General features: G+C 36.6%; 1 protein-coding gene across 1 annotated transcript; it reads right to left on the bottom strand.

Annotated features, from left to right (window-relative positions):
* Positions 1-1,868: 1,868 nt before the first annotated feature.
* On the bottom strand, positions 1,869-18,191 carry LOC121299107 (selenocysteine insertion sequence-binding protein 2-like). The gene is made up of 18 exons (XM_041226650.1): positions 17,986-18,191; positions 12,791-12,978; positions 12,116-12,440; positions 10,303-10,429; positions 9,780-10,012; positions 9,281-9,305; positions 9,080-9,189; positions 8,672-8,803; positions 8,412-8,501; positions 7,983-8,150; positions 7,409-7,550; positions 6,773-6,942; positions 6,384-6,516; positions 6,125-6,287; positions 4,876-5,096; positions 4,163-4,317; positions 3,442-3,661; positions 1,869-3,213 (listed from the first exon to the last, which is right to left on the bottom strand). Exons 1-18 carry the CDS (start codon positions 18,004-18,006, stop codon positions 2,579-2,581), a joined length of 3,258 nt encoding a protein of 1,085 aa, XP_041082584.1. The 5' UTR covers positions 18,007-18,191; the 3' UTR covers positions 1,869-2,578.
* Positions 18,192-19,864: the final 1,673 nt, after the last annotated feature.

The raw sequence follows: 19,864 nt of genomic DNA, 5'->3' as shown, positions 1-19,864 counted from the left end.
TTGCTTTTGTAGGTGAAAAGAAGAAATTGTCTTGACAGCAATAAAAGGTAGCACGTTGATATTCAGAAAGTGATTCACACATTTGGTCTTGAAAATGTATTTAACCCAACCGTTTTAATAATAGTACTAACCAGTCAGGATAGTCAAATTGGGTTAAAGGTAAGTATGAGAAGCTCAGAGCTGGCATGTCTGTACACTTTGAAAGAGGACTAGACGTTAAAAGGGAAGTACAACAATTTTCACGTTTTATTAATTAACAGGACGAAATTCACTAGTATTTACATAGTGCAAAAGACGCAGTTGCTATTATTACTCAGTACACACACTATAACGAAACAGTAAAAGCAAGGAAACGAATACCATTAATATGACAAGAAAAGACTTCCATTGAGCATAAACAGTATTTTCTATTATAATGTTTGTGGGGTTTACACATCCAGTTATCAAATTACTGAAAATTGCAACAGAATTTCAAATTGGTTTGTGTGACAGCTTAATTTTCCAGACACTGAAGTACAAACAGCATATATAAAACTTGCATATGCAATTTCATAGAGAAAATACCCAACCTCCCAATATTTAAAGTTTTTTTAAACAATTTTTAACATGTGTATCTTATTGTTATGAAAATAATGAAATATCAGAGAAACAGACATCGTTAGAAACCAGTAATTGCCTAAATGAACTGGATTTGTAGAACAAAACCCATGAATATCTATTACATGTAAAGAAGCGATCATTAAGTGTCAGGTGGAACACTGAAGGTGAATAATTCAATTAGTGACCTGTAGGAGCCATTATTAGAAATTGACTAAACGCTAAATTTGTTGAAAACTAAAAAAAAACAAATGCATCGCTTGCTTTACCTTAAAGATTTTTGTGATCACAAATATGGTACATTTACTTCATTTTTTGTTATGTAAACAAATTACATCATAATACAAGTAAATACTATCGGAAAGCAATTTACATAATTTTTATACCTGGATACTGAAAAACAGATTAAGTACAACAGAAACAAGAAAAGAAGTTCTTCCATCAACACTGAAATACATTACTGGGGGAACTTTGACAGACATATTTAAAATGTTGCACGGTACTAAAGTGCAAACAAATGGGTTTCTACTGGAACCAGTGTAACAAGAACCTAATACCTGGTGTTAGTAGCATTACAGACAAAGAAACAATTCTGAAAACATAATCCAATGGGGCTTTCTTAAACAAGTGTTGTAAGAACCACCCTTACATTTAATATATAGGGCCAAGATGATATTTTTGTAATTATTCTTTTTTTATATTTTTTTTTTACATAACTGTATGCAATTATATTTTTAGAAGGCAGTTTACTTTCTAGACAAACAGTTTCATTAGAGGTTTTTTTTTTTTTTTTTTAAAGAAGAAAAATGGAAGCCATTTTGAAAATCAAAACTTTGTATGCATGGCCTGTGTTGATATCCAACATATAGAAACTACAGATGGAATCTTATCTTGTATTGTTCACACTATACAAACCAGAAGTCTACGCCTGGACAAACAAATAAGTGTATGAGGAATACTTTTTGCTTGAAAATGTAGAACTATAGGGAACAAATTATGTATATTCCTGTATGTACATAGTTATTGTAGAATATTTACCATACCGAAGGAATTCAACCTGAAAAAACAATGTAATACCTCTGGTCATACTTTCTTAGACCAAGAAAATTAATTGAAACACATTTATTGGAACTTTTTTTTTTTTTTTTTTTTTTTTTTTATAAATCTAAAGGCTGTTGAGATACATATCTCATACTTAAATTTTGAACTTACCTCAAATATTCTGCCTACTCAGTAAAGCAAAGGCAAAAAAAAAAAAAAAAAAAAAAACAACTTTCACAAAACTTAACTTTCCCTTTCACCTGTATTACAACTTTACCCCAAAAAAAATCCTGAGGAAAAAAAAAATATATATTGTATTATATATTAGAATGTCATTGCTAGATGTAATGCAATAAAATGTTAAATCCTATTTTGTGATGTCTGAGGCTTTAGTCTAGTACTACTTTGTTAAATTAATGGAAACAAAATATATATACAAAAGAAGATTATTCCCACTGCATGTGTTAATATACAAACAGTATCTGTAACCAAACCAAAGTTTCAAATTCATAAAAGTGCATAACCTTCAAATTTGTTCCAAAAGCTGTATTACTAGCATTCAAAATGCCATTATCCCATATGAAGACATATTTTAAAGGAAAAACTGAACTGTTCGGAAATAATGCATATCAATTTAAAACTATACAGGTTAACAAACCGCTCCAAATGTTCTAGTAATTAACCAATGTTGCTTACAATTACTTGCAGCTATTTTAAAATATTCCAAAATTAGGAAACTGTGGAGTAAGTAATACTGAAAGTCCTTTTAAAGAAAATGCAAAATTTTGGAGATGATATAACCATGTTAAACATCTCGAAAAACTTTACAAGTTATCCCTATGAATGGTTTTCAAGTTTCCTGAGATTACTGATGTGAGGCTTGGAATACAGTACAGAATTAGAAAACAAAGTGCCCCTTCTGTGGAGCTGCTGGTTTTAGTCAACAGGTTATGCTCTTGGGTTTGAGCTGCTGCTCTTTATGTTCTAGAACGGGGTCTGCTTGCTTGGACGCTTCTAGTTCTTCCTCCTCGCTATGTCCACCGTCGTCTTCCTCCGTGCTGTCCTGGTTTTTGCCAAGCTGCAGGTTTTCCAAGGTCTTCTGGGCCTCAGTCACCCAAGACTCAATCCTGCTAGTGAGTGGCACCTCCACTGATATAGGCTTGTGGTTATAGTCCTCCTCCTCTTCCTCGTCTTCATCCTCGTCCTCCTCCAGCATGCCTGGTACCAGGGTACTGGTTGTGCTTGTGATGGAGGAATTAAGCAGGTCCCGACAGCTCCCATCAAGGGACCCAGTCTCAGTGCTCTGCTGGGAAGCCCATTCCAGGGTGTCGTCTGGTTTCCCTTCATCCTTTTCAGCACCACTCACTGCAGCAGTTTTTGCAGGCTGGGCAGCCGAGGTAGCAGGAGCGATGCTGGCGACCTTGACAGATGGAGAAGGAGCTGCCACGCTGCCTTTATCAGCTATTGTGTTAACAGATTTCTCTGGTACAGCAGTCCTGCTGGCTGACTCCTCCTTCTTGGTCTCTGATGCTTCTAGTAAATCAGAGGTCTCAACCATGTTTCTCCAATTTGTTTCTATAAATAGAAAACAAGAAAGCATTAAAAACAGGAAGTTCTGAATGAAACATAACAATTAAAAACATTTTAGAATTCCTACTCCATCTTTTAATCTCTGTTCAACCCTTCTATTAAGGCACCTTTCTTTTACATGCAACCCAGATTATCAAAATGTGTCAACGCTAGTTTAAAAACAGAATCTACATTCTGGAGAAATCAATCCATCTTTGGGATTTGAAATGTTACCGTATTCTTTCTCATTGACTTCAGAGATGGGCTCTGAAATGACACTGCAGAAGGAGATGGCACTGGCTGCTGACGGGTTCCGCGAATGACCCATGTGGTGGGGGGCCTTCTTCACATTCTTCAGCGCTTCCTCAGCCTGCTCCTGCTCCATAGCTGAAACCATGTCTTTGTATGCCTTTCTAGCTTCCTCCGTTAGTGACACCACTTTATTAAACAGGCACTGGGAAATAATCGCGATTACGTTAGTATTTCCCTATCAGTATAAAATGGTACCATGTTGTTTCCTATCTATGCATCTATTTTATAATATATATATTTCAAGATTTTGGCAGGGCAACTTCTCGAACTCCACAGAGTTCACACAAACTGTCTAAACATTTTCATAAAAAATCGTTACCGAAGGGGATATACATTAAGTATAGTACATACTTTAAGCATATACTATAAACTAAATACAAGAATCATCATCACTTGATAATCAGATGGTTGTAAAGCTGCTTTTGTTTCTCAAAGTAATGTTAAAGTTAAGCTTTGCACTTTAAAAATGTTGTGGTAAAAAAGTGCAATTAAGTGAACCGCATACAACACACTTGTTATCTCTTTTATAGAACATATTAAAAAGTTAGAAGCCCTTCATCAGTGTGCTCCAGCAATGTGCACCCCCACGTACCCAGACACTGATACATTTGTGTTTCTCTATGACAGTGTTCTCAATTCCTACCTCTGCCCCACTGAAGTTGAAGATTCCGACAACACTAACAGGAACCAGTTTGTTGACACAGCGCCCCAATGCTTTGCGCCCCAGTGCAAAGACAAAAGGAATCTCCTGCTCCCTGGCCATAGCTATGACATTGTACAGTGCTTCATCCAGTCCACCTTAGCAGGAGGGGGGAGAAGAGGGTTAGTCTGTAGATCTATATGGTAACAAAAAGCAGACATTAAAGGGAAACTACACTTCATGAAACAATTTAACAAGGATATATCTGACATGGTGGCTGGTTAACAAGGTTTACAATAAATACATGAATGCCCTTTTAGAAATGTTTTTGCTGCCCCCTACCTGTAAGTAATAAAACAATCTGCTTTTGCAATTTCTAGTATTTCTGTGATCAGATCATTAATAAAACTAGGCAGTTCACATTGCACCATCCAGGGTCACACTGTTGTATTTATTCATTAATGGCATATTAGTAGAATATATATCTTTGGATTTTAATATGAATTATAATACATTTCAATACACTGCAATTATATAATCACTATGTAATATATATCTTTGGATTTTAATATGAATTATAATACATTTCAATACACTGCAATTACATAATCACTATGCAATTGCATATGCTTTTCAGTATAATTGTATGTAATTAGTTTTCAATTCTCACTACTTATTTAAAAGGGTTGTCTGCACTTCTACGAGCTTGTTCTTACCTTTCGACTGGATCTTTTCACAGTTTGGGGAGATGATGACGCACTTGATCTTGTTGAGTCTCATGTGCTTGGTCACTTCACGCAGGCCCATGACCAGCCTTCTCTTGGCTTTGGCCTTCGCAGGGTCCTTCTGGTACACACGCTCCTGAAAGCGCACAAGTTCCTGCAGCAGGACAGTCACGCTCTCGTCAATCTCCTTGCTCAGAACCTGGTTGCAATACCTAATTCATTCAAACAATTCAAATATAGAGAAAAATCACTTAACAAAACAAGCAAATCCTGTGCATAGAATATACAATTCTAAAGTTGAACAACACTTAATGTTTATAAGTAGTTCCCGATTTGAATCTTCATTTGTTTAAAAATGTATTTAATCAATAAATTAAGTTAACAATACATAGGGTGTCTCTAATTATAAGATGTCATTTCACACACTGAGCAACCTGAACCTCTTAGCTTTGCAGATAAACTAACTTTATGCAACTGAAAAAAACTGGTGGTCTTAACAGTACAGCTTCTGCCTAGACCTCAACAAATACAGGAAACTGAAATACATGTACTACATGAGAGTAATAGGAGAGTTGTGATTTATAAAAAGGTAACACTAGCAGTGTTGTGGGGCTATGAAACTTCAGTTAGCGGACAAAAAAATACCACAATGCACAGATATTTCTTTAGGAATGAACTGCACCAAAACATGAGTTTTTCTGTCTCTATAGGGTTGTTAGAATTCATGATCTGTAAGGTTTGACAGATTTGAGTAGGCTGGAGCAAAGTGCTTACATTGGACAATTCTGACAACAAAAGCTTGTTTGTAAAGCGAAGCATACAATGCATTGAGAAGCAAGCAATCTACAAGCCACTTGTACCATACACTGTACAATCACTTATTGTATAGTCCTTCCTTAAAAGAGCATGTTAGCATTTACAGCAGACATTTCAGATCCTGAATATATTTCATTTGGGCCAATGTGTTATCTGGGTGGGTTAAGAATTTGAAAAGCTAATAATTGTTTTGCAACACTGTTAACCCATGGGTAGCCTTGTACCAAGGTATTTATGGATCTTTATAGAAGCTCTCATTAAACTAAACAAAAAACAGAGCAATTCAAAAGGCAGTTCTTGGTTCTTGTGTTTATGCAGGTGTATTTGAGGACTGAAAGCTTACAGGTAGTAATTTGTTTCTGGTTGCATTTATTTATTTATTTATTTATTTATTTTTTAAAACCGTATCTTTCAAAGCACCTACTCTCTGAATCTCCTGCTGTGTATTTTCGTGATGGCCGACGTTGCCATTGGACTTCCTATTCCAGAACTAGCAGGGGATCCTTGAGAGACAGGAGTGATGCTGTATGGCGAGTTCTGACTTGCAGGGGAAAGAGAGGCATCGCTGGGAATGCTAAGACCCATTTCTGAAAAACAGTTTATATACATGTACTTCAATAATAACACTTGTGATACATGGGAATGAGTAGACAGGTATGAGAAGGCACTGCAGATTTACAAACCTTCCTGAGACCCAGCTTCCCTGGACTGGTCATCAGTAAAATGTAACTGTAGGTCCCCCTGCTCTTCTGGTTCCACGAGACTCTGGTCAAGAGAGTATTTGCCTTTCTTTACTTCTCTTTCCTTCAGAATAATCTAGGGTAAAAAATTTGCAAATGTGTTTTAGTCATCACTTTAGGTAAATCTTAGTTTTATTTTCCTTTTAACCAAGAAATGGTGCAAACTGCACTTAGGTATAAAGACAATGAATCTGACCCCATGTATCAACATTACATCATGTTGCTAAAGTGCCATAAAATAGCATGTACTTATCGCACTATGACTGACATAGCATTGCTATAGATTTGTATTCTTTGTATTATCTTTTCATGTAGTACTGTCAATTTCTAACCTTCTTAAGTGCTGTTGGCCTCTTCACCTTGGGAACCTCCCTTTCCTTTCCTCTTTTTAGCCTGGGGGCAGTAGAGTCCAGCACATTATGAGGCCCAGTATAGGGCACGCTTTTCAGTATCAACTTCTTGCTACTGGAATCCCTGCTATGGAAGGGAGCTGCAGTGCCAACTAGAACGTGAACAGAAAATAAAATCACAGACTTCAGGGAATTTTCTCTTCAAATACAAATGCCATTGAACGATTAAAATCCTATGTTTTTAAAATTGGTGCTCCATTTCTCCAATAAAAAGAGTCTAAAGACCTCTTACATTCCATTAGACGAAGAAACAATTTGGTGAATGTAGACGTTTTTTTGGATACATAAGACCCTTGCTGGAATGGGGTAACTCCTACTTTTTACACTTGATTTTTAGCTTTTTAAAAAAAACAAAAAAACAATGCAGATTTTCCAGCAGTATTGCTAATCCGTTCGTTCAGGGTCCCTCTCAAATCAGGAAATTGTATTCTCAAATGAAAGCACTAGAATGTTGGATGGCAAGCTTCACAGTAGCAAATACTCCTCCTATTTGAACATACCACTAGATTACGATCCACCTTGCAAGCCTAGCTACTGTAACACAGCACAGGGCAGTACCTGTGTAGGACAGGGGCTTGGTGTTGGTGAGCTGGCGGGCCTTCATTGCCATCTGCTGTTTCTCCAGAGCAGCCAGCATGTCTCCCAGATCCAGCTGCACTGGGGTTTTACTCTTCTTCCCAGCAGCTTTTGTCAGGGCTTCCTGCAGAAAACATCAGTATAACAAAGAATTATGAGGTGGCACTATTGTAATACTAGGACACACAGCAGAAGTGTTAAAATTGCCAGTGCGTTGATCGTACCATGCAGTAAAACAGGAATTTCAAGATTCCAAGAATGTTTTTCCTCCCATGACTAATCAGTACATAGCTTGAAACCTCAAGAAGAGGACATGCTCAGTTGTCTGTTTTTTCTTTGTGTATTAATTGTTCCTCAAATGTACTGATGTGGCCACTGTCCATGAATTTGTCTATAATAACTACAACACATGGGTAGCGTTTAAATTGTAGCCCACATAGTATTCGCCCACAAAGTACAAACCTCCCCACTGACGAACGACACAAATGCGATTCCAAGAGATTTGTTATTAACTTACTGATTAGTGACAATCGTAATACAAACGGCAAAAGCTGACCTGAAGTTTCTTTTGTTCCATGCTGATCTCGGAATATTCCTGGGCAGTGGCCAGGGCTGCAGCCAATGCTTTCTTCCTCTGACTTTTTGCTCGTTTAGGTACAGAAGTGGTAATCGGAATTGGAGTCTGCACTATGTTCATTGGAGAGTTCTCAGGCAAATTATCCAGCTTAAAAAAAAAAAAAACACTATTTAAAATCACTGTCAAATATTTTTTAAATTGTGCTTTTTTACAAACCACCAGATGCAATGTGATGCATTGTATTGGGTAGAAGTAAAATAAAATTATTTCTCTAACTGGTATTTTACTTCTGCATCACTGCAAACTGTAGGTGACTGTGTATGTGCTTTATTACAGTAGTTACACTATAGCAACAAGATCAGCTCAGCAACTTATCTGTATATGAAATAATACAATGGCATTGCATACAAGGTTCGTGGGAAGTTTTGGCTGTATTGGTTCAGTCTTAGTCCTTGAAAAAGCAGCTGCAGGAACCAAGTCTGGAAATTCATCTTCATCCTGTGAAGGAAATCACACAATGACATGCATTAACAAGCAGTAGCTCACAGAGATCAAGCATATATAATTGTCTGTAAAATAAAACTATTTTCTATAGCCACATATTCATCAGAATACTTAGAAAGGTGATTAGGCTTGTTATCTAAACACTTCAATCAATGTAATCATACCTCAAAATGCAAGGGCTTTGTGGTTTGCTGTGCAACAGTTAACTGGCTAATATTCGGTGGCTTCCAGTCTGGCGGTCTCCTTTGCAGGCTTCTCTCGGACGAAGTGCTCTGCCCTCTGCCTCTGTATCCAACCTGCAAGTCAGACAATGAGCATTCTCTTTATACAAAGCACATTCTCTTTATGTAATCTCTTACAATTTTTATATCCTAGAAGGTGCATTCCGTGCCATTCTCTATTGTGTTTTTTGCTTAGATCATGCTTACTAACTATTCTAGTAATACTTGCTTATGAAAGGACTGATTATTGGAGAAGGTAGGGAAAAATATCAGTGTTGCACAGGTTTCAGTGCTTCACCTTACGCAGTACACAGTGAAATGCTTATATGATTCTGCAATCCCTATATTTACCTGGCCATAATTTCTGTGCTCGGCTGGTTTTCCACCCCTAAGAAATTGTGAATTTCTGTCCATCCATGTTTGCTGAGTGGCTTGAGAGGCTATGTTTACCCAGCTAGCAGCTGTGAAAGGAAACAAGAATTAGTGAAGTCAAGTACGACGACCAAGTCAGGTATTAAAACAACAGAGCTTATGTACAAAAAGGTGAACTACCTGGTGTTCCTGCTGATTCAACTACCTGGAAAAAGAGAAGAATATGTTATATAAAAGCAATTTCAGCATCAGTTGAACAGCTTCGACACTAGACCTGAGCCATTATAATCCCTACAAGGGACACAACCCATGTACAGCTTTTACTTCAACGCATCTCTTTGCCTGCTCCTTTTATCTGTATGCAGCTACACAATACACCTAATCTCTTCCTGGTATGCAGGGCTGAATTAAGTTCATGATTACTCAGTCCGATCATGTGACCAACAGTATATGATTTGAAAAGTTACCATGAATCTACAAGGTTTTGTTTTGAAGGGAAAAAAAAAAAAACCTACAAAACAAGCAAAGAACTGTAAGATTTTCAGCACAACAGAAGGAAGGGACAACATTGCTAATGTAAAAAGGAGGTAATAGAAGTTTATTTTGGATTTAAATGGTCTTAATGAGTTACATCTAATAAAACTTTAAAACGTGACAAAACACAGGTGTAAACACATACAACTGAATTATTAGTGGGATCTGAGGTCCTGGTGCCCATCCCAGTGGCCTGATTGTGGCTGTGTTTGGGACTGCAGTAGCCGCTGTCACTGTCAATGTCTGCCTCGCTGGCCCCGTGCTCGCTGGAAGACTCTGCTGCCGGGTGTGACGCTCTCCTTCGCCTTGCTTTGGTTTTCCATAGCAAAGGACTAGTCCGCCCCAAGAGGGACTTATTGGCTATTTCGCCAGGGAAATCTAATAACAGGATACATAGCAGAAGTGTTAACCAGTGTGCCGTACACCAAAACATGATTTGCCAGATTCCAAAAATGTTTCCTCACATGACTAAGCAGTCTAACCTTTCAAAGAAAACACTGATGTCTGAACCCAGTATGATCTGAACTGAAAATCAAAAAACTGAAAACTTAATAGGAAAGAAATGCGATTCCACAAGAACCCAACTTTTTCTAATGGTAATGCTGTAACATAGCAGGTCAATTCATATGTATGTTGTGTTAAGCATTCTTTGTGTATATATAGGTTACCTGTCTGCTGTGCAGCATCCACCAAAAGCACTATCTTTGATCTGTTGTCGGGACCTGAAGCACTGATCTCCTTTTGAACAGCCATACTTCTCATAGGCGGTCTTTGGGTTCGTATTTGCTGTGAAACCTAGTATATAAAAAATATGAATATCAGGAGTCATGTTTGTAAATGCACATTAAAATATGACAAGGAAGCAAGGGATGAACTCCTATTTCAATAAAGTATTATGAAACAAGTGGCGCCATTTCAACACAATCTTGAGGGGGGGGCAAAACCAAACCCGGATTTAGGTGCTCATTGTAATGAAACCACTTGTTTTTTTTTTTTTATCAATGGAAACCACTGACATTTGGTTAATCTTACATCTACCAACAGAATGAAAAAAACTAATTCCTTACACACATTTTATAAATCAACAAAGCAGCTATACAACACCACTTCAGAAGAGAATAACAAAACCCCAAATACAACACACGCGCACATTTAACACAATGAACACAAAGTGAACTTATCTCATCCAGTTACCTATCCACACCCAACAATTTATTCATGATCCGACAATTATAAAGGTCAAAGGTTACAGCTTTGTGTACTGTATTCCACAACTGCGTGCTTTGTTAAAGGGACAGCAGCAAATTGGCTATTATACAGCTAGTAATCTTGGGAGGTTACTCACACTGATATCGATGGTAGTATAGCTTTTAAAATTCATGAAGGCCTGGGGGATTTCTCAAGTCTGTTTACCTGTATTTTAGTCCTTCAGCTACACAACAGTTCAATATCCAAAGAAACAAAGCAATCATTACACAAATATCAAATTAGACTACTGTATTTTCCCTGTAGTGAATTAATCACCGCTACACTACAAACTACATATTAGCAGATTAATAAACAGAATGCTACTGGTGTTTATTTAACCATAACAGCCTGATAATGAATTTAATTATAATACTACTTCAGGGTGTGGTGGTTTCATGGGTATTTCCAAATAATAAAAAAAAAAAAAGCTTTTAATTACACAGAGCTGCTCTTCAGTTCAGGACCTTGTACAGAAAAGCCAACATGGTTTGTGAACTGTTTGTAAAACCTGTAAATAAAACAGCTAACATTTATTAGCAAAATAAATAAAATACAACTTTGTAAGGTAATTAAATATATCCAGTTAGCCTATCTGCAGTATGTGTTAATCTTGGTCGTGCTGTTTGTTCAGTAACTTGTTTACATTGTGTTCATACACGATGAGTTCAGATGCGATGTGCCTGTTAGTCATATTTTAAATAAAGCTGCTTTAATCAAGCTGCTTCAAGTTGTTTGACTCTAACTTGTCTAGTTGCTATTGTGGTAACTGTACTGCTACCGACAGTAAACACTATTCTCAATCATTAATTTTGTAATGTACTTGCTGTACTAAGTTTAAATAGATAGATAGGGTGGCGAGGAAGCAAAACAGTCTATAATTTAAGAACATTTTCTATATTTATATATTTCCGGAGGGGAGGGGGTGGGGGGTTGGAACAGTGATTAAACAGTTTGAAAGATAACATTCACGGTTCTTTATCAGAGACCAATCAGGTTAAAGGAAATCTCCGATCCATTCTAATTTCCCATAAATATAGCAAGTTAAACCAGACGTTTTGCAATCTTTTTTTTTTTTTTTTTTTTAAGGCTTGGGGGTGGTGGTTGCCCCAGCCCCACCCCCATTGGCGCCACTGTATTAAACCCTTATTTTCGCACAGTCTACATGGACTGATCCTCAAAAATGTCTATTACAGCAGGGTACAGTAAAACAAACAGGAATGACTTGCTGATTACCTTTGACACCAGTGGTGACCTTAGGATGCCTCGTCCCCTCTGGGTTGCAGCTTGGAAGAGCTGCCCCGGCTGCACAGGTCGATCAGCACACTCACTGGAGACACTGACCACTCCTGCTGTCTGAATAGGGGCTCCATACGGAGTGGAGAAGGGGTGATAAAATCCCATCATTGGAGTGCAGGGTGCAGGCATAATCTGGTAGTAGGCATAGTCATTTGAAAGAGGGGGCTGTGGTGATGAAAGGATAGGATAAGCAAGGTATGGGCCAGCTGTGTTCGGGTTGGGCTGCTGCCATCTGATGTCACTGTTATACAAGGGTAATTGCCTACAAAAAAATAGAAATTAGTAAATCCAGAGACCTTACACAAACAGGGTTTAGTAGGAGATCAGGGTAGTGCTTGTGTACAATCTGGACTGTATATATGTTTTTGTGTATGTTTTTCTTTATAACATGCCAAGGCTGCATTTCCTTTAAAAAGAAGATTGCACTGCTTTCAGGAGGTATTGAAAATGTGTATATTATTTAAATTGGTATTTTTATTCAATGTTCAAGTGATTCAAGTACTGTAGGTTCATTTGAATGTGGACATTTCATTGTCTTGTATTTTTATTTGTATTTGTTTTAAATGCAGCTTAATTTGCATTTGAACAGAGTGAATGTATGAAAATGCTCACCTGTTGGGTTGATTTTCCTGTACAAATGGGTAGCACGTGATCAGGTAACTAGGGATGGAAGTGGGCTCCACTCCACTGGCACTGCCCCCTTCTCCACTGCCATTCGGAAGATTCATTGAGACCAAAACTGCTTCGGAGCCCTTCTTCTGAGGAATAAATGGTTCTACTTCAGCAGAGAGCTTGCCATCCTAAAGGGTTCAGCAGAAAAGGCAGTGAACAATTTGAATAAACTACTGTTATTGAATAGTGTAACAGCACAACGTGTGCTTTAAACAAGATAGGAGTGTATTTGTTCACATCAGCTATACATTAAATGTATTCATTCAAGTACCTTTCGGTGGCCTACAATACAAGTAGCTATGGAAGTCATAATAAAATGTAATCTTAGGGTAAGTCATAGGTGAAGTACTGTATGTCTTTGTTTTTATATATTCAAGAGAACATGAACAATGACTATTATAACAGATATCCATCATCTACCAGGAAAAGAAATTATCCACCTGACAACATACAAACAACAGACTTCTGCTTTCTATAAATACTGAATTATCTTATCAGTGCACAGGAGTTTGCTTTCGCATTTGTAACCTGTAGCATGTGACAGGTGAAAGGAAGGCTGGCACTACTAAGGATTAAAATGCCAAGCTGTTTCAGGTCTAGTGAATGTCATTTAATTCTATAATAGCTCTCAGTTCATCTAAAGGCTTATAAAGATTTTACGACAGATGTACAGTAAGCCAGTTGGTCTATTTCAGGTCTTAACTAAAAACAGTGCGTCACAATAGATTGTGAAACCTACTGCAGGTAAAAACATTTTTTTAAAAAAAATCATGTAAATAGCAGCTAAAGACTGGAGTAAACGCTTTGAAAATATGTTTTAAACACTAAAATCAATTTATCTTACAAACTACATTCCTGTTCTTGATCTCTCTTTGAATGCACAGATTTTACTTTTGGTTTTCCAGGAGCATTATAGACAGTAGCTTGCACAGCAGTAAACCTGAATATTAACCACGCCTCCTTCCATCAAGCTGTATTTCCCAGAATGGATAGGGTTGTTTTCTGGCCGAGAAGTGCTTTAATTATAATTGGAGGAATTTGGAAATGTATTCAGTTATACCTGAAAATTATTCAGTGACCAGAACACATTTTTAGTGAAGTCCCAGGCAAGTACAGCAGCAGAAAAGTTATATAAACATTGAACACCTCACAACTGCACCTCCCGTAGATATTTTCAGACTTACTAACTATAACACTGTGCAGTTAGTAAGAAAACTGGTGGTACGAAATGGTTTATAACATTATTCAGGCTCTATAATCCCAACACAGTAGACAGGAAGGGAAGTGGTTTCTCATCTTTCTTGGAAAATAAAGAATGGGTTAAAATAGCTTCAATCCCAAGCAAACAATCATTGCTCTTGATCTGTAGTCAACTGCACACTTGGCAGCCTAGGGTGGTATAATTTCCAAGTCACCCACTCACAGAGAACAGGGACCAAACCCATAACTCCACAACAGTGAGCCTCTTGCTATGCATTAGGAGAAGAATAATGCAGCATGTCTCTGGCATGCCTTTGGATTGCTCTCCAGAGATTGGAAAAGCATAGAGATTAATTCAATTCATGGCCCTTTGGTGTACAGGATGAATCCATCAGCATACTTGAGCAGTAAGCCCACAAAACAGCACACTGTACTGATGAAGAGCCAGCTTGGGGTGGGGGAAACACAGTAGATTTCTAAAGTCATTCAAAGGGGTTTAAGTAACAAGATCCCTTCACTTGTACGCAGTGTGTCTGTTACAGTTTGGTACACTCATTTATTTCACTTTGGAATGAAAAAAAAATAACCTAAAGCACTAGTCAACATATTGGTGTTTAACATTTTTCCTCCCCTCTGCTTTGTGTAAATATTCATAGCTTAATTGTTATAACCATAACCTCAAACTTCAAGTTTTACAATGCAGAATACAATACAATTATATTACTACTGAATGATAATGAAGTTAAAAACAGATGCTAAGATGAGGCCCCAGGTCTTCTGGTTTGTTATTCATGTGAAGCTTGGGATTATTCTAAAGGTCAGTCTTGGTCTGATCAATTGTCTAAGCACAGGTGCTGGGAGGTATATTTTTAGAAAAGTAATTTCCGTGAGCTGTTTCAAGACATCACTATTAACCTGTTGAGTTGACCTACCTGAACTACTAATTACTAGATGAGGTTTCTTACTATTTTCTTGGAAGACACTCCCTGGCCTTCTAAACTGAAAGCACCAAACATAAACATGTAGGTGACTAGAGAGAGAATTACATAAACTAACTAAAGGCTACATTACATGCATTAGTACAAAAGCCACTAAACTGTACAGCTTTCATTAGGCATGCTGCTTTCTTACTGAAAAATTACAGTGGAAGGGTTTGCAAATAGTGACTTGATCCAGTTTTGTTGCTTCCTTATTATACTCTGTACATGGTATCTTTTAATAACTGCATTTTGAGCCACTCTAACAAACCAAATAAAACAAGTCTCCAGATGAACCACATCCTGTACTTAGCCATTGTCCCCATTTCCTGGAGTATGTGTGGCAGTTTTGTAGTCATTTTGGATACTGCTTCAACCTAGTGGACCGCTAGCATTGAAGCTATTCTCTGGTTGCTTAAATTGTCACAAGAAGAAATTATTTTAAAAAAAAAAAATGTAAAAAATAAGTAAATATGATTCAATCCTATTGATTTCGCATTGCTCCAGTGTCACCTGGGATGTGAAGATACTTACCTAAAGTATAGGTTCAATTAATTTTGTTGCATCGCTGCCCACACAGTATTGGCTTGTTGCATCACATCTGATGTGTAGCAGCCAATGCCTCGTTGAGGCCATCAAAAAACAAAAAGATCACAAGAAAACCCTTCTTTCTTTACCCCAGGATCTCAAGAAAATGGACGTGATTACTTCCATTTTCTCGAGATCCTGAGACAAATTATCTTGTGATCTCAACATAACAAATTTTTTCTTTTTTCTTTTTTTTAGATGGCCAGAGCAGGCCGCCATAATAACTCGACCAAAACGAAGCAAAATGAAAATTTACGGCAGACTAACGACATACAGCTCGATTCCATCATCACTAACCGTATGATTAAATTAGGCTTTCTACAACAAATAAAAGTTGGTTTCTGAATGTTCTAGAAGTCACGGAAGTAGAAAACAAAAACTTAAAACAATGAAACACTGTATTGTATATAAAAATGCCAAAATCTTACTGCGTAGAGCAATACAGAACTCTGAACTGGGAGTGGGTTTTGGCATCTAACTCAACAAGCAAATGTCTGACACCTCATGTCAACATTTTAGAAGGGGTTGAATTAGCAGTAAGATTCCTTTTTCTTGTTTGTTATTGCTTCCAGATTTCTTTATGATGAAAACACTAAGGATCACTGGCTGTTTTTTTGGCAGAGCTGTTTCAAGCGATGCTTATTATCTTGTTACCATTCAGTTACTGTTAAACTTCCAATTGTCCACTTTAATTGAAAGAAAAAAAAAGACAGCAACAACCACAGCTAAAAGCAAACAATTGTCTTCAGTAAATTTAGTTCTGAGGTCATCAGCAGATGAAGGGAGACAAGAGCTGACACTAATAAGAAAGGAGTGGTTGCATTTGCATCTTTTTTTGTATTTGGATATCTAATGCATTAAAGAAGGTTTGTTTTTCATAGTACATGCTTAAAGAGACATGTGCTTTAAATTAAGAGAACAATCAACACTATATTCAAATGCTTGCTGCACATAGGTTTTAACACAAAATCACTATCAGCACAGGCTTTTAACTTTCGACCACTGACAGTGGACTATTTAAAATCTTTTGTGTTTGTTACACCATTAAATATACACATTTAGTACAAATTAGTATGTACCATTGGGTCGTGTAACATTTACCTGGGTACCAGCTATACATAATATTTATAAATATTCCCATTTATGTCGGGGGGGGGGGGGGGGGGGGGGGGGGGGGGGGGGTATATAGGGAGATTTAAAAAAATCTATCAGATTTATGTTGAAACTGTTGCCATACTGACTGTCCAGTACATTTTCTTATTTTATCATTAAGAACTTGTATGCATTATTATAAAGCATTCTTTATAATCATATACTGTACATCCACTGTACTAAGTTAGCATGGCTCTCATCATGACTAAACCTAAAAAAGCTTTCTTAAATATGACTTATTTTACTATATAAATATTTAATTTCCTAAATGTGTGCTGTAACCTTCTTAACCTAACAGACCAACTGAAATAACAAATAAGAAAAAGGTTAATTTTATATGTTACAGAGCCATTGGCATAATATTAATTTCAGGTGTGTCTGAAAAAAAAAATCCAAGAAAAATAAATAGCACATTCAAAGAATGAAAGTTATATATTCTATAACAGTATTAAAATGCCTCACTATTCAAGACAGAAACAACCTTTCAAAAGTCTATACCACTTGTAGTAAAATGAACTCTTTACACGAATGCGATCAATGCCTTATAACTATTTCATAGCAAAAAATGTAATACAATCCTTCACACAGGTCTTCACAATTTTCCCGCAATTCTACAGACAAAGATATTAATAATTAATCACAACATGCGTTACATTTCCCCAGGTCATGTAAGTGCAAAAGAGCATTACTGGTGCCTGCTTCCTTGCATTTTGATGTGACGGTATTGTTGGGTATATTCATGTTTGGATTCTATTAGACAAGCAATGGATGGTGCCAGCACTGACAGTGTTTGCTTACTACGTAGCAACACAAAACAAAACCGACAATTCAGTATATCCATTTTACACATTGCTAACTTTGTAGCTGGCAAACATGCAACTGTGATGTTTTCACAGAAAGTACGACAGTGCAACAGCGCATACTGTATATACAGTATAATTTTATAAACACAAAAACATAAATTACGTCAGTCTGCATATGTGTATTTAAGGTACTTTTTAGGCTTCAAGGGATTAAGCAAATTTAGATGACATAGCTGAAAGCTAAAATTATCTGACAATACAGCTGTATGATTCCTTTATATATATATATATATATATATATATATATATATATATATATATTTTTTTTTTTTTTTAAACTAACTCCGTATTTTCCATTCGGGGCCTACCATACACCACTGCAGAAAACCCAGTCCCGTGTTTTAATCCCGTTTACCTTGTTGTCATTTGCGTCCATAGCTGACCATCCGGTACAGTGACAGATTCACTCTGTGTGTGTTGCAGTTATCAGGAGGTTGCTGTTGTTTTCTTCATGGTCACTTGAGTAACTCTATTTAAAGGAAGAAACACACCCAGCCCGATCACTCGTTTCTACTATCACTCAGTTCCTGCACTCACTAACGCGATCAACATTAGAGAGGAGAGTCATCTGGAACGGAGGCCCTACTGGCTCAAACAGGATTAACAACTGCCTGTGAGCTAACTTTGGTGATGTTGTACCTGAAACAAAGCAACCCAGTCACATAGCATTTAACCCAAGAGTTACTTTATTACAGTAATTGTGTTTTTACTCGCATTTCAATTTAACCAAGGTCTCATTGTAAAATCATTTGCCTGGAGAAAGTGTCTTTGTATAAAAATACCATACCACTACTCAAAATGGGTCATATGCTTATTAGTATTAGTACAATAACACACTCTTATCTTCTCTACAATCATATGTTCATAATAAACACGCACATAGTATGTGTTGCTTAAATCAAGTTTAGCAACTTCTTATCAACAGCAAGTTACTAAAAATAACTACAATAAAATGCTACCTGCTATATGTCAGATATAAACGATGTAGTAAGGGGTGGAACTGGGTGCTGTGGAATTGCTGTAAAACAGACAATATGGTGCACACCGCTTTCTAAGTCATAAATTATATACAAGCAAAATATTTATCAGTGTAATTATGTTTTTCTCTGTTTCCTTATTTAAAATTATCAATAATTAAGCTATAATGACAGTATTACATTATGTTCAAGTTATATAACTGTGTTAAAAGGGTAAAGGTCAACACGCTCCCATATTATACAAAAGGAAGTAAGAATGACTACTTGCAATTTCCCCAGCATGGATCTGTGCTGAAGTTTATCACAGCTTTAATTAACCAGCCCCAGCTAGCTTGCTCCTGCAACACCAATCTGGTCACAAGCGTCACTGTTTCTGAGATATATAAAATGTTTGTGTGGTGTCAAACTTGCTTGAAACTATGATATAGCCGGGTAACATGCAGAGTTTGATCATGTTTAATTGTATTATTATTGAATTATTTAGCAGATTATTTAATCCATAGCAATTTACAGAAATTAAACAAAATATAAAAATAACAAATTTATTGTTCCTTCTTAAAAATTTAAGAAGGAACAATAAAATAGAAAAAGAAAAATAAGGATACGGAGACATATGGCAGATGAAGATACAGCAGACATATAAAAGCAAATGAAGAATTATAAACATTTAAAATACAAAACTAACTAATAAAATAACACAGAAACAGAAACAGCCCAGTTTCATCATTGAACATTATCATAACTGATTTACAGGAAACAAGCAGAGCCCAACCTTCTTGTTCCAGGGCTGTGAAGTTGACTTTCAAAAAATAGAATACAACATTACAGTCACGTGGTATTAATATATCATACAGCGGTATTAATATCTTTAAATAAATACTAATAAGAAAACTTACATTTTAGTATAACTGTAAAAGATGCATTTTGTAGTACCCATTGCTATTTGGCAAACTGCATTGCCACATTTTGTACTTACCTGGCCATGCATGATATTACACAAGAATTGAAGTACAACATGTGACAAGGCCATTTTTTTTTTTTTTTTTTACAATATGCAATATTCAGCCATATTCACATACTATGGCTTTAATTAAATACAGTTTAAGTGTTTTGATGAATAAATAATATTTGGTGTATACAAAATGGCTCACACTGAACCAGTTATGTCTAGAACAGTATATCAAATTATATTTTATTCATGAAAAAAAGACTGAATAGCACGTTTGCTTAAAACACACATACTGCAAGCACAATAGT

The sequence above is a fragment of the Polyodon spathula genome, chromosome 24 (genome assembly GCF_017654505.1).
Source record: "Polyodon spathula isolate WHYD16114869_AA chromosome 24, ASM1765450v1, whole genome shotgun sequence".
Lineage (NCBI taxonomy): Eukaryota > Metazoa > Chordata > Actinopteri > Acipenseriformes > Polyodontidae > Polyodon > Polyodon spathula.
The sequence above is the reverse complement of the archived record's forward strand: the minus strand, read 5'-3'. Positions and strand labels throughout refer to the sequence as shown.